Source organism: Giraffa tippelskirchi, chromosome 5 (assembly GCF_054371585.1).
Source record: "Giraffa tippelskirchi isolate mGirTip1 chromosome 5, T2T-mGirTip1v1.2.pri, whole genome shotgun sequence".
Taxonomy (NCBI): domain Eukaryota; kingdom Metazoa; phylum Chordata; class Mammalia; order Artiodactyla; family Giraffidae; genus Giraffa; species Giraffa tippelskirchi.
Window position 1 is genome coordinate 89,098,208 of NC_137279.1, and position 14,305 is coordinate 89,112,512.

The 14,305-nt window shown below is 47.7% G+C and overlaps 1 protein-coding gene across 1 annotated transcript in view; it reads left to right on the forward strand.

Annotated features, from left to right (window-relative positions):
* The window catches only part of CFAP45 (cilia and flagella associated protein 45), a 28,201-nt gene that overhangs the window by 4,347 nt on the left and 9,549 nt on the right, over positions 1-14,305 (forward strand). The window contains exons 2-7 of the mRNA XM_081488020.1: positions 1,424-1,549; positions 4,433-4,569; positions 6,801-6,945; positions 7,268-7,438; positions 8,627-8,805; positions 10,863-10,992. Coding sequence (XP_081344146.1) covers positions 1,424-1,549; positions 4,433-4,569; positions 6,801-6,945; positions 7,268-7,438; positions 8,627-8,805; positions 10,863-10,992 — 888 coding nt within the window. The remainder of the gene's footprint in view (positions 1-1,423; positions 1,550-4,432; positions 4,570-6,800; positions 6,946-7,267; positions 7,439-8,626; positions 8,806-10,862; positions 10,993-14,305) is intronic.

Sequence of the window (14,305 nt, forward strand, 5' to 3'; positions counted from 1 at the left end):
GAAGCTGGACTGACCTTGGGGAATGGAGGTTGTATTAGTCAGGGTTCTGGTTATAAACAACAGAGCCAGAACTCCAATTTACGGAGAAGGAAATGTATGGAGAGGATTTTGGAAAGTGCACAGAGTTCATGCCAAGGCTTGGCAGCTAGGCTTGGAAAATGAAAATAGGAACTGCAGCCAGAACTGAGGCCCAAATCACAACCCGGCACTGGCCTGGCAAAGACCCTTGATGCCACCCCCAGGGCTGGCACCTTTATCATGGCAGCTGATCCTGGTGCCCTTATCAGCATTGCCCCAGACACAGGGTGCCACTGCCACTGCTGCCTTTGTCAGAAGGGGTTTCCATGTTCCCCTTCTTACATCACTAGTTCTCTATTCATTGTCAGGCTTGGGGGATCTGATGGCTCACCTAGGTCCTTTGCCCAGTCTTGGAAGGCAGCTATCTGATGTTTTCAGCTTTTGCGCTCGGAGATGATCCCTGTCTCCTTCAGCTCATTAGATGGGAGAGACAAGGCTCAAACCTAGAAGAGTACTGGATGGTTAACAAATGACTCATGCATGTTCAAGGGGCTTCCCCAGTGGCTCAGTGGTAAAGAATCTGCCTGCAATGTGGGAGACGCGGGTTCGATCACTGGGTCAGGAAGTTCCCCTGGAGGAGGGCATGGCAACCCACTCCAGTATTCTTGCCAGGAAAATCGCATGTAGCCTGGCAGGCTACAGTCCATGGGGTCGCAAAGAGTCAAATATGAGTGAAGTGACTGAGCATGCATGCACGCACGCACATGCACATTCAAGCAGTCCTGAGAGTGAAAGAGCTGCGTGGTGGACACAACTTCGTGGTGAACCTGTTTGCCTGATTGTAGCTGGCAGCCGTTCATCCACTGAAGTTTATCAGGCATCAACCACCTGCTGGCCGTGTGCAAAGTGCTTTTCAGTGTTAGTGTCCTTGGGTCCCTACCGTAACCTTGTGAGATGGTGGGAACATGGAGGAGGTCAAATGGTAGCATCAGCTGTGAAGGGGGCTTGGTGTCCAGATGAGGAGTGTAGAGGTGACGAGGACACTGCATTTCTGGAGAGGAGAGCCCATGTGGCCTCACAAGAGACTGTGCTTGAGGGAAACGAGAACTGGGCTGACACTGAATCATCCTCCTGCCATCCTGTGTCCTTCCTCCTTCCTTCCCTGCTGTGCAATGGCTTGGACTTCTTCTGCTTAGAAACCTCAGAAGTCCTCCTCCTTGCTGGGCTGGTGTCCAGGGAAGCCACTGCTCCTGTAGGGCGTCTCCTGTGTTTCAGGATTTACCCAGGTGGTTTCCGATACACCCACCCAACCTTCCCTCAGCACAGGCTGGCGAAGCGTCTACCTTGCCCGGGGTGCAGATGCCAGTCGGTACTCATGAGCCCAAATTTCTGCCTTTCCCTGCAGCCACTAAGCACAGCTGGCGTGCTGAGCTCCGCCTCTACTGCTTCCAACAGGTCGAGGAATAGGCCTCGCTATCGGACCAAAGCCCTGAGCTCCGAGGTGGATGAGAGCCTTTTTGGAGCTATCAAGGTAACCCTCACTCAGTCCCTCCAGGGAGCTGTCACCTGGAGGCAGTGACCTGAACTGGCTAGTGTTGCTCAGGACAAAGCTAGCTCTGGACAGGTCACCCCCTCTCCCAGGGAACTCTGAGACTGAAGGCAGTGGGGGTTTCTGAGGCTCCAGTGGACAAGCTCAGACACTTTGTGGGGCCCATGTAAACAGGACACCTGGTTTCCTCCACCCTTGAGATCTTTACATCTGTGCAGCATTTGAAGTTCTGTTATAATGTTGAAGTGAGGCTCAACTGCTGAACACTCAGTGTTAGCTATTTGCTCAGTGAACGCCCTATGATGGAAACGTTTCAGTGCCAGTGGCCCAGGCTTGCAGATATAGAACAACACAATTGTTGTTCAACTTAATCCCCCCTGCATCCAAGAATAGTGCAGAGTAGAACACAAATCATCCTTCTTTCCGAGTTGCTCAGCTAAAACAGTTACTTTGCTTTGGAAAACGAGCAAGTAAGTATTTATTTGCAAATATCACCCAGTCTAAGAGGTTGATGACTAGAGAAGGAGAGCCAGAGAGTTACTTGGAGTGATCTTGGTTACTCAAGATCAGAAGGTGACATTCAGAAGGTGGGAAGGGAGGAGAGAAAGAGAATGAGATGTGGAGAGAAGAGCGGTGAGAGATTGAGAAAGAAAAGGGACACTGGAGTTGTTAAGAGAGTAAATCCTAAGAGTTCTCAGCACAGAAAAATTTTGTCTTTTTTTAAATTTTATATTTATATGAGATGATGGCTGTTCTCTAAACTTACTGTGATTATCACTTCATGATGGCAAATCAAATAGTTATGCTATACCTTAAACCTAAACAGTAGGGTCGTCTAGTCAAGGCTATGGTTTTTCCAGTAGTCATGTATGGATGTGAGAGTTGGACTATAAAGAAAGCTGAGTGCAGAAGAATGGATGCTTTTGAACTGTGGTGTTGGAGAAGACTCTTGAGAGTCCCTTGGATTGCAAGGAGATCAAACCAGTCCAACCTAAAGGAAATCAGTCCTGGGTGTTCATTGGAAGGACTGATGTTGAAGCTGAAACTCCAATATTTTGGCCACCTGATGCGAAGAGCTGACTCATTTGAAAAGACTCTGATGCTGGGAAAAATTGAAGGCAGGAGGAGAAGGGGATGACAGAGGATGAGATGGTTGGATGGCATCACCAACTCAATGGACATGAGTTTGAGTAAACTCCAGGAGTTGGTGGTGGACAGGGAGGCCTGGTATGCTGCAGTCCATGGGATCACAAAGAGTTGGACACGACTGAGTGACTGAAATGAACTGAAACAGTAGGTCAACTATGTCCCAATAAAACTGGAAGGAAGAAAAAGAGAGAAAAAAGTAGAGAAAAGGGAAAAAGAAGAAAGATACCAGTAGTGGTTTAAGTATTGGTGTGAATACCATTGGCTGCAGGTGGACCAGGGAGAGAAGAGTTGATATCTACCCTTTGTTGCTGTTCAGTTGCTAAGTTATGTCCAATTCTTTGTGACTCCATGGACTGCAGCACACCAGGCTTCCCTGTCCTTTACTATGTCCGGGCGTTTGCTCAAACTCATGTCCATTGAGTCAGTGATGCCATCCAACCATCTCATCCTCTGTTGCCTCCTCTTCCTGCCCTCAATCTTTCCCAGCATCAGGGTCTTTTTGATGTCTACCCTTACTCTTCACTCTTCTCACTGTGAATCAAAAAGGACTTTCCAGATTGTTCTAGATGGGTATCTTTCTGCCTTTAGAAGCTATTTCCTATTGACAAGGGAAAGAATCAAAGCAATTCAATTTCACTTACAGTCATGTTGTTTATTTGTTTTGAGTCCATGGGGACTCTTCTAGCTCAAGTGAAGACAGGTTTGGAAATGGCCGACTTCTCCAGATTTAGTCCTGCTGGCTTGCCAAAGGGGGCGGGTGACACATCACCTATTCCTGGCTTAGTCGTTTGGCCTTATTGTTGGACCAGAGTCTCGGAAGCCTCCCAGCCGGCAGTAGAGGGCAGAAGTGGCCTGTGACCTGACTGAGTTGAGCTACTTGGAAGCAGAGATGGGCACCAGGTGGCAGCAGCATTCCGGGAACGGATGTGCAAAGTGCCGGTCTCCAGCCGGGAAGGACCTCCACCTAAGCCATGCCCCTGCCTCCACTCAGGGTCACAGATACTGTGTTCATGATAAATGAAATCTTCTCCTGTGCTAACAATTCCCTGAAACAAATGATTTCATCTTCTTGTTATCTGACTCCTTCATGGTCAGAAGGTTTAAAAAAACTCGTGTATCTAATTTGTGTTTTCCTTGCTGAATTCTAACTCACTGACTGCCTCACCATATTAGATTTAAGGGCAGATCCACCAGGCCATATTTCTAACTTCCCCCATAGGGCTTTTTTTGGGGGGGGGGGATCAAAGTAAATGAATAATTAGAAAGGATTAAAAATAACAAATATCATAGGTTGAATGTGTCCCTAAGGGACTCTGCTTAAGACCCTCAGTGTGGTCCAAGAGAGCTAATTAGTTTTTCTTTTGTAAATGATGAAGGGAGAAGAACCAAGAGACCCCAAGTTTTCATTCCTGATGGTTTTAGGTTAGGAATGGACACACACTAGCAAACCTCTCCCTGGGCCCCCATACCTCTGGGCGTATCTGCATGAGTTATAGAGAAACCTTGCTCTCAGAAGAGCCAGTCAGTACAGAGCACATCTGGCCACCATGCTGCTTGCTCAGTGCCCTGGCTACTCTGGGTGGTCTTGCAGTCTGGGCTCCAGCTGGTTTCCCCTGACACTGGATGGAGTGGAGATGCCACCCTCCACTTGAAGTTAGGACTAACCAGCAAGAAGTGGGGTGACCAGATTCTAAGCTGTCCTTCCTGACCCCCCAGCCCCTGACCCAGAGTGACAGCCCCATCGTGCTGCTCCGAGATAAGCATGCCATTCGGAAAACTCTCACAGCCCTGGGCTTGGACCACAAGCCGGAGACCCTCCAGCTCATCACCCGGGACATGGTCCGGGAGCTGATGTGAGTGCCCGGGGCACGGAGCCCTTCTCCTGAGGACCTGTGTGGGGAGATGGGGAGCCCACCTGGTCTTGTCCTGCCACTGTGGGCCCCACCTCTTTCCTATTCATTTCCTGCCTTTTGTTTCTTGGTTCCCATTTCTTCTCCATTTTGACCTGTTTCTCCCTGCATTGTATCTATTACTGCCACTGCCCTCAATTCCCAGCTTCTTTCTTCTGGCTACTGTGGGTCCTATGGGGCTGGTAGAGGGTAGGTGCTTGGAGGAGGGGGTCCCTTCTGAGCCCTGAATAGTGCGTTTGGTCGGGGAAATGTCCAGATGAGTCACTTCCTTCTGGCCACATCAAGAATCTGAAGCAAAGGAAAAACTGACCAGATGCCTAATTAGTCCCAGGGCTTCTTCCCAGGCTCTGAGGCCAGAAGAGGAAATTCCCCAAAGCTCTGGGGTTCCTTTGGGATTAGCTCAGCATGGCTTCCTGACTGGAGCAGCCCCCTTGCTTGGGCCCCTCATGTGGCGTTCGTCCCAGCTCAGTCACATGAAAGGAGCCAATCTGGTCACTCAGAGGTTTAGCTCTTCTGCTAGTGCTTCATTCTCTAATCCGTTCTTCCAACTATGTCTCCACTCACTAAAAACTTGAATTCCCAGAAAATGCACCCTGTGTCATAATCTGGGGAAGCATGGATGGTCCACAGGTCCAAGAACACTGTCTGGTCAGCTCTGGCATTGAAGGGCCAGATGCGGTAGTGGTCCTGCAGACACTCTTGTGGCCCAAGAAAGGGCTCCTTCTCTTTATTTATTTATTTGTGTATTTAGCTGTGTCGGGTGTTAGTAGGGGCACACGGGATCTTCCTTGAGTCCTGAGGGATGGCAGGCTCCGGTGTGCGCAGGCGCAGTAGTTGCGGTGTGCCGGCTTAGTTGCTCTGCCAAATGTGGGATCTTAGCTCCCAGCCAGGGAAGGAGCCAGCGTCCCCTGCATTGCAAGGAAGAGTCTTTTTAAAAAAAAAAATTTTTTTTTAATTGAAGGATAATTGCTTTACAGTATTGCATTGGTTTCTACCAAACATCATCATGAATCAGCCATAGGTTTACGCTTGTTCCCTCCCACTTGAACATCCCTCCCCATCCCACCCCTCTCGGTTGTTACTAAGCCAAAGCAGATTTTTAATCACTGGGCGACCAGAGAAGTCCCGAGGGCTCCTTCTTGGACTGGTCCAGTCCTAAAAACACATTGGAGGTGAAGTCTCGGGTGACTTGTCAGGGTTCTGAGAACAGCATGAGATGCTGTCTCAGATTCACATCATTCCTGGTCATTCCAGACCCCAGGCTGTTTGCGGTCACACCACCCAGGGAAACACAAGGTCTTGGCTAAGCCTCAAGTCCACTTACTCATTTGTCCACCTCCTGGACACCTCCCCCCGACCAGTTTTATGGGATGAGGTTTCACTTCCTGCCTCAGACCATTTGCGTCTCTTTGCCATGTACCTGTTAAAACGCCTCACCCAGAAGCAGCTTTATTCCCACTCCCCTGCTCCATCTTTAATGAATGTCATCTGTTTGTAATCATTATAATTACCTATTGGTTTGTTGAATGCGTTGGGCAGCTGGAAAAGTCTGTAGACATGTTTCTAGCTATTGTTGATCAGAGATTTTAATTAATATTTAGGGTTCAAAGCTTCCCTCTGGGCTGGAGGCACAGGGATGTTTTGGCTTCTCACTGGCCTCCACTTGATCCTCATCTGGCGTCTCTTGCCCTTTTTATGTCATTCTCGAGGAATCATCTATTTTAAAAGTTCAATTCGTCAGCTTTATTTTGAGTCCTCACTCTGTGCCCAGTGCTAGGCCAGAAACTGGGCTGCCCTTGCAGTTAAGACAGAGCCTGAATCCCAAAGGAGCTTGTAATCTAGCAAGGGAAACAGACGTTGCTCACAACACAGACAGGGACAGCAGAGGGGAGGAGGTGGACTGTGTATGTGTACATGGGGTTGGTGCAGAGGAGGTAATGTATGAACTGGACCTTTTAGACAAAGTCCTTAAAATGTTCCTTTTTTAGCCGGTGATGCTACCCTTGCCTGAGATGGCTTCTCCCCAGTGGACCCATTCTGCTGTCTCTCCTGCCCGATTCTCTGAGGGACGGTGGGCAGTGATGGAGGTGGGGTAGAGAGTAGAGCAGCCTGCTGAGTAGTGCTGAGAGCTCCCCCGCAACCCCCTGCCTAATTTTATTCATTCTTTGTGTCAGCATTCCCACCAAGGACCCTTCTGGGCAGTCCCTTATCATGAGCCCTGAGGAGTTTGAGCGGATCAAATGGGCATCCCACATCCTGACTAGAGAAGAACTCGAGGCCAGGGAGCAGGCCTTCAAGAAGGAGAAGGAAGCCATTGTGGTACCTACCCCCGACCCCATCTTTGCAGAGTGGGGGTTGAAGAGAAGGGCTGCGGAGAGGCCAGCCTCCCACAAGACTGGGAGCTTTAGTTAGAGGACCCTAAAGTAAGGTGTGAATGTGCCAAAGAAGATGTGTTACAGAATAAAGATCTGGCGAGAGCAACTGTGGGGCCAGGGGAGGGGTGAGGACGCCAGGCTGGGAAACCTCTGGGCTGTGACAGTGTGATGGGGTGATGTGAAACTCATCTGAGGTCACCCAGGCTAGTGCCCAGGGCACGGAGCACTGGAGTAAGTCCCCGCTGATTCCAACGTGGCTCCCGTAGGACGCAGTGACCACACGCAAGAAGATCATGAAGCAGAAGGAAATGGTTTGGAGGAACAACAAGAAGCTCAGCGACCTGGAGGAGGTTGCCAAGGAGAGGGCCCAGAACCTTCTGCAGAGAGCCAACCAGCTGCGGATGGAGCAGGAGGAAGAGCTGAAGGATATGAAAAAGGTGGGTTCTCCATTCTCCTTCCCTCCTCTCATCTCTCTTTTTTTTTTTGACCTTGCCACTCAGTATTCAGGATCTTAGTTCTCCGACCAGGGACTGAATTTATGCCTTGTGCAGTAGAAGAACAGAGTCCTAAGCACTGCACCACCAGGGAATTCCTCCCTCCTCTTATCTCTTATTCACATACCTGAAAGCATGGGCTAGAGATGGGGTGCAGGGTTGAAAGGTGAGGGGCTGGCCTTGGCAGGCGAATGGAGTAGATTGGTTCGGGGAGAGATGTACCTACCAAGTGCCTGCTGTGTGACCTTCAGCAAGTCACTTGCACTCCCTGAGCCAAACTTGCTTCATTTGAGAAATGAGGGTGGTGAAACTCCTAAGCAGCATTATTAGGATGAAATATGCTAGTATATGGGAGATACTTTGTGAACTGTGGATTGAAAAATACATATTACTGGTATCTTTATCCTGCTAGTTCAATTCTGGCCGCATACAGTGGTACAGACAATGGGGTTCTTTTTGTTGTGCTCAAAGTGCTTCCTTTAGCTGAGAGCATAAAGACCAGAGGCTCGTTTGAATTCTATTGTGTTACTCATCTGCATGTGGTTCACTTCCTGGCCAAATGAAAAATGCTGACTCCCCAACCTCTTCATCTAGGGTTTCTGTTTCTCAGGTAAATCTTCTTTCCTTAATGCTTCCTTTTATTTTCCAAAGCTTTTACTCCACAGCTCTTATTGATGGCTGATGCTTTTTTCATCTCCTTGTGTGTCAGGTTGGGCTCTTCTACCTTAAAAATCTAGTGGCTTGGCCTCTGCAAGAATGTTTATTTTCCTGAAGAGTAGAATGGGGGAGGGGTCTTCATTTGAGGTTCAGGGGTCCCTAAGGGGACCATGAACTTCTAAAGTTTTATGGAAATTTTGTGTGTATAGATGTAAGTGAATTTTATGGAGGAGAAGACCCATAGCTTTCATCTTATTCCCAAAGAGTGATCCATGACCCCCCCTCTGCCACAAACACTAGACCCAATACCCTGAAAGATGCTATTGCTTTTTTGGGCTTGGGAGCACACTTAATAGGATTCTGCTCCCATTTCTCCCCACTCCAGCTTCCAGATCCCTGTGGTGCATCACCCCCGCCCCCTATCCCCATACTTAGTCCCAGACCTAGTACCACAAGTTCAATTCCACTCTCCAGATCATCCTCAATGCCAAGTGCCATGCCATCCGGGATGCCCAAATTCTGGAGAAGCAGCTGATCCAAAAAGAACTGGATGCAGAGGAGAAGCGGTTGGATCAGATGATGGAGGTGGAGCGGCAGAAATCTGTTCAAAGGCAGGAGGAGCTAGACAGAAAGAGGAGGGAGGAGAGAATCCGGTAAAGAGGTGGTTTTGGCATTTCCCTCTCTAAGTCTTTTCCAGTGTCTTTAGTTCCATGTAGCCTTGCAGAGAGGGAGGACATGAGAAATGGTCATTATCATCCTTTGTTATTATCACAAAACCTTTATGGAATGATTCAGAAAGTCACAGAACTTCTTTTCTTAAAAAATTTTTTTGTTGTGTATTCAAGTATAGCCAACTGACAAACAATGTTGTGATAGTTTCAGGTGAACCACGAAGGGACTCAGCCATACATATACATGTATCCATTCTCCCCTAAAATCTCCTTGCATCCAGGCTGCCACATAACACTGAGCAGAGTTCCTTGTGCTATACGGCAGGTCCTTGTTGGTTATCCATTTTAAACACAGCAGTGTGTACATGTCCAATCCCAAACAACTGTAGAACATCTTACAGCTTGTTTCTAAGATCACAACAGGTGTTTCACAATATGGCCCTGATTCACCCTCATTTTGCATCATTTCTTGCCATCCATTCTAGGAGGCTTTCCTTCATGTTCCCCAGCATGCCAGGTCTTCATATAATCTCATTACTTTTTGTTGTTCCCTTGGCTTTGAATACCCTTCTCTTTCCTTTTTTCCTCTCCCACCCCGGAAAATGCTCTCTCTTCCTCTATAATGTGGCCTTGCTATCCCCTCCCCTGAGAAACCTCCCTGACTTCACTGGGCGAGCTTCGAACCTCCCTTCTCTGGGCCCTCTACACTGTGTTTATGGTCTGAAACACCCCTCCCTGTGCTGTGGCTCCCTGACCCTCACCAGGCTGTATGCTCACTGAGGACAGGGTCCCTGTCTTGTTTCTGTAGCTTCTGACCTACCAGAATGTTTGGACTGTAGTAAATGCCTAATACAAGTTAGAGTGAATAAATTCAATCCCCTCCATTTTGCAGGAAAGGACAAGTCCCAGAATTATAGGATCATAGTGTCCCAGATTTAGAATGCCAACCGTATAATACAAGAATTACCTCTATAAATAGTCCTTGTAAAAAAAAAAGTGGTCCTTGTACCACACTGAATGGTAGTTCTTTCTCCCCATTTGTATTCTGTTCTCTTGTGCCATTCATCTCTGTACTTCTAGTAAGTACCTGGTACACTACAGTAGGCTCCCATGAAAAGTTTATTTCATGGCTAAATGGCTCTTCGCTTTTGCATGAACAGTTCCACTGAAGGGGAAATCCCTGCCTTTCTAGGCACCTCTAATGATTTGACCTGGTCCTTATATTGGGTCTAAACCTGCTTCCATGTAACTCTTTTTGTTCGTTGCTCCAGTGTATTTCACCTGGAGTCATGAAGCCATCCAACAGTTCTATCTGAATGTCAATGTCACACTCCTTCCCATAGATACTTGTCCTAATCTGTGTCTTCTCCCACTCTCCCAGCCTTTACTCATAGATCATGGGATCTAGATGCTTCCAAGGTTGTTGACATCCCAATAACACAGAGGGAGTCACTGGCTGCACTGATTCTAGAATCTAGTTTCTCTGCTTTCTATTGTTGAGCAAGGGTGCTGCTGAGTGTAGAGAATTCCTCAGACTCAGCCCGGTACACCAGCAGCCGGTGGTCTTAAAATATGAGATTGGATATGAGAAGGACAGTTAGCTAACTAGGCATGGTAGATGGAGTAGGACGACAAGATACACTGGGTGAGAGCAGATGCTCTGGAGAAAGGAGTTACTGTGGGCTTCCTAACTCTGGGAAATCAGCTTGGGAAGATCGCTCCCTCTGATTACTCTGGAAAGTTTTGGGAGGTGGTAGGATTTCAGAAGATCTCAGGTACTGAAAGGAGAAGGTGTCTTACAATATGGGCACACTCTTGGACAAACAAATGAAGGGAGGGAATCTCAGGAAGGGTGAGCCCCAGAATTAGGAGCTTGGAAGAGAAAGGACTGACCCCGCTCGTGAAGCATAGTGGTATTTAGGGGGCACTCATCACGTTGTCCCTACAACACCTCCCATCGTGGGTGTTATTTGGGTGGAGGTTAGAACAGAGACCTGGACTCTTGGTTTCTAAGACACCGTTGCATTGTTTCTTCACAGAGGAAGACGGCACATTGTGGAACAGATGGAAAAGAACCAGGAGGAGCGATCGCTGCTTGCTGAACAGCGGGAGCAGGAGAAGGAGCAGATGCTGGAATACATGGAAAAGCTCCAACAGGAGGATCTAAGGGTAACAGGGTTGCACAGATCATGCCAAGTTCCGCCCACAACAGCAACAGAGCCCTCCAACACTGCGGGGTTGGAGGATGTGGGCTGATGTTCCGTCAGACACATGCTCATTTCACAACATCATCACCATCAACTTTTTGTTGCCATATGAAACACTTGTTTGGCTGAGGCCTCATGGGGATGAGCAGTGATTTGGATACTGTCCCTGCCTTCCTGGGACTTGGGGTCCAGGATTGACATATCCGTGTGAATGGACACACCAAGGAAAGATATTGCTGCATGCTTTGCACAAATAAACATAGGGATGTGTTATTGTCTTCCCTCAATTATATTGGGATATTGTACACTTTGTACATGAATAGCAGCTGTCTTTTAGTTCCAGGCTCCCTGTTGTTGCCTCACCCAAGGTACGTTGCATCCCAGTGTCATTAACTGTGTGGACAAGCCAAACCTTTTTTCTTGCTAGCCTAACTAAAGTTAGTAGGCATCTCCATTGCATAAGAAATAAATAACATACCTACTCAAACCAAGTAGGCTTAAAAAATCCCCTTCTATTGAACTTATTGGATCTTTTGCAATATATGAAAGCTCCTGACTCAGAGAGGAGGTACATGGCCAGCATTTGGAGCATTTATTCTTTTCCCCCTCAATTTTTTACTTTTGAAAAATTTTGCATGCATAGACAAGTTGAAAGAACTGTACCACACCCATCAGTGCTTCACCTATATTTAATGATTGTTAATTCCGTGGAGTTGCTTGTCTCTTTTAGATGTATAAACATATTTTGTTATTATTAAGCTATTTGAAAATAAGTTTCCCATATCTTGACACTTTGCCTAAATGCTTCAACTTGTATCTCTGAAGAACAAAGACACTGGCTTACTTGTCAGCAGTACCATTATCACATCCCCCCATCAAAATTTTGAGTCCGATGATTCTCCAATATCATTTAATATTTAATCTACATTCAAATTTACCCAGTTTTTCTAAAAGTGTATTTTCCATGGTTTTCTCTCTTCCAAACCAGGATTCAGTCAGGAATTGAATCAATCAGGATTCACACACTGTATTCACCTAAGTCTCTTTTGATCTGGAAGAGTTTCCTTACCCATTCATTAATTTTAACGACACTGATATTTTGAAGTACTCAGGCCAGCTGATTTGAAGAATGCCCCACATTCTGATTTGCCAGGTTATTGCCTAACAGTGCATTTAACTCATGGAACGTGTATTCTTTTATTGTTCTCCTCTTCCCCCATGTGTATGATGACTGAGTCATCATCTCCCAGTGCACTTGATGGTAAGGAGTGGCAGGGGGCCCGGATGGGTCTCATGGGGGCCTCATAATTATGAAGGCTTCTCAGAGCACCTGCAGTCTAAGGTACAGTGTGAGAAGCGGGAGGCAGATCACTGGATGGCTAGGGAAGATGAGGGGGCAGGCAGCTTTGTGAGCTGCTTGAGAAGGGGACCAGCAAGGCCAAGAAGACAGACAAGACCTGGCCAAGCTCCTGGCTCAGGAAAGGGCCAGGAAGGACAGGTCTGGGGTAGACATGCAGAATCCTGGAGAATCCAAATTCACTGTGGGGAATAGACATTGGTGGGCTCATTGAGGGGGCTTTCCAGGTGGCTCAGTGGTAAAGAATCCGCCTGCGATACAGAAGGTGCAAGCAACGCCACAGGTTCAATCCCTGGGTTAGGAAAATCCTCTGGAGGAGGGCATGGCAACCCACTCCAGTATTCTTACCTTGGAGAATCCCATGAACAGAGGAACCTAGCAGGCTACAGTCTATAGGGTTGCACAGAGTTGGACACAACTAAAGAGACTGAGGACACATGGACGGGCTCATTGAGAGAGTTCCAGGTGTCACTGAATTAGTAGTTACTCAGGTGTTATGTCATTGTCCTTTTCCTGTCCTTCTAGGCACTCCCCGAGTTTCTAGGAAGTGTTATGGGGCAGAGATAGAAACCTCTGCCTCACCAGTTTAGAACTGCATTAACTCTTTGTGAACAGTGTGAGAATACCAGGCCAGAATACCAGAGTGGGTAGCTTTTCCTTTCTCCAGGGGCTCTTCCCAACCCAGGGATCAAACCCAGATCTCCTGCATTGCAGGTGGATTCTTTACCAGCTGAGCCACCAGGGAAGCCCCATGGTGGTGCAGGAGCAGTTTTTCCCACCTTGCTAGCAAGATGGAGAGAGTGTTGGGAGTCTATGTGGGGTTGCTTTGCAATGGCTTCAAAGATGAGAAACAGGGAAAGTTCTTTGGTTTCTTGAAAATGAAATGAACCCACAAAAACAAACCAAAAAAAAGTAAATAAGGAAGGAACCAAGTAAATGAATACATGATTATATGTATGTCATAGATCAAAAGTCAGCAGCTTTTCTAGCTTTGAGGGTCAGTGGGTTTAAATACTGCCTTCAGATGGTAAAGAACTCACCTGCCAATGCAGGTAGACCTAAGAGACACAAGTTCAGTCCCTGAGTTGGGAAGATGCCCTGGAGAAGGGAACCGGAACCCACTCCAGATTCTTGCCTGGATAATCCCATAGACAGAGGAGCCTGGTTGCCTATAGTCCATGGGATTGCAAGAGTCAGACGAAGGATTAACACTTTTGCTTTCACTTTGAATACCAATGTTGGCCTAAAACTGATGAGGAAAAAAAAGGTAGGAAGGAAAGGAAGAAAGGGAGATGAGGAAGAAAGGCTGTGGGAGTTGGAGCAGCAGGAGAGGACTGTGGAGTGAGCCAGGAGGCTGGTGCGTGGAGACTGAGGAAATGCTGGCGGTCATGACTCAGGCACCGCACGGGCCTGGCGGGAGGCAGACAGCATTGTGCTTTTCTGTTCAAGAGGCTCCCTGGAGGAAGGACCCTGATCAGGGCAGTGAGCCAAGCTGGGAGGGCCAGCAGCGTTGCCTGGGATGCATTAGGGCAGAAGCTGGGCTGATAGGACTGGAAGACTAGTGGGGGTTAGTCTTTGAAGAAAGTGGAGGCATCTGGGAGCAGTGTGGGAGGTGGGGTGAGTTGATGGGTAGGAGAGTTTGAAGCAAGGAGTCCAAGTTTGAGAGGATAAGGAGGACCCAGCAGAAGATCCTGGTGCCCCTCCACGTCAGGGCCTGGGGATGTGCTCAGAAGTGGTCTGACCGCTGGCAGCTTCCAAAGGCTCCAGCTCACTTCTTAGAAGGGATCTTGTCACTCGTGGTGATGAGGACTCTGATCTCCATTACTCACTGTGCTTCTGAGATTTTTTTTTTTTTTCCTCTTCCTCACTTGCCTCTTACCTTTTCCTCCATCTTCCCTGCCTCATTATTGAGTATTTG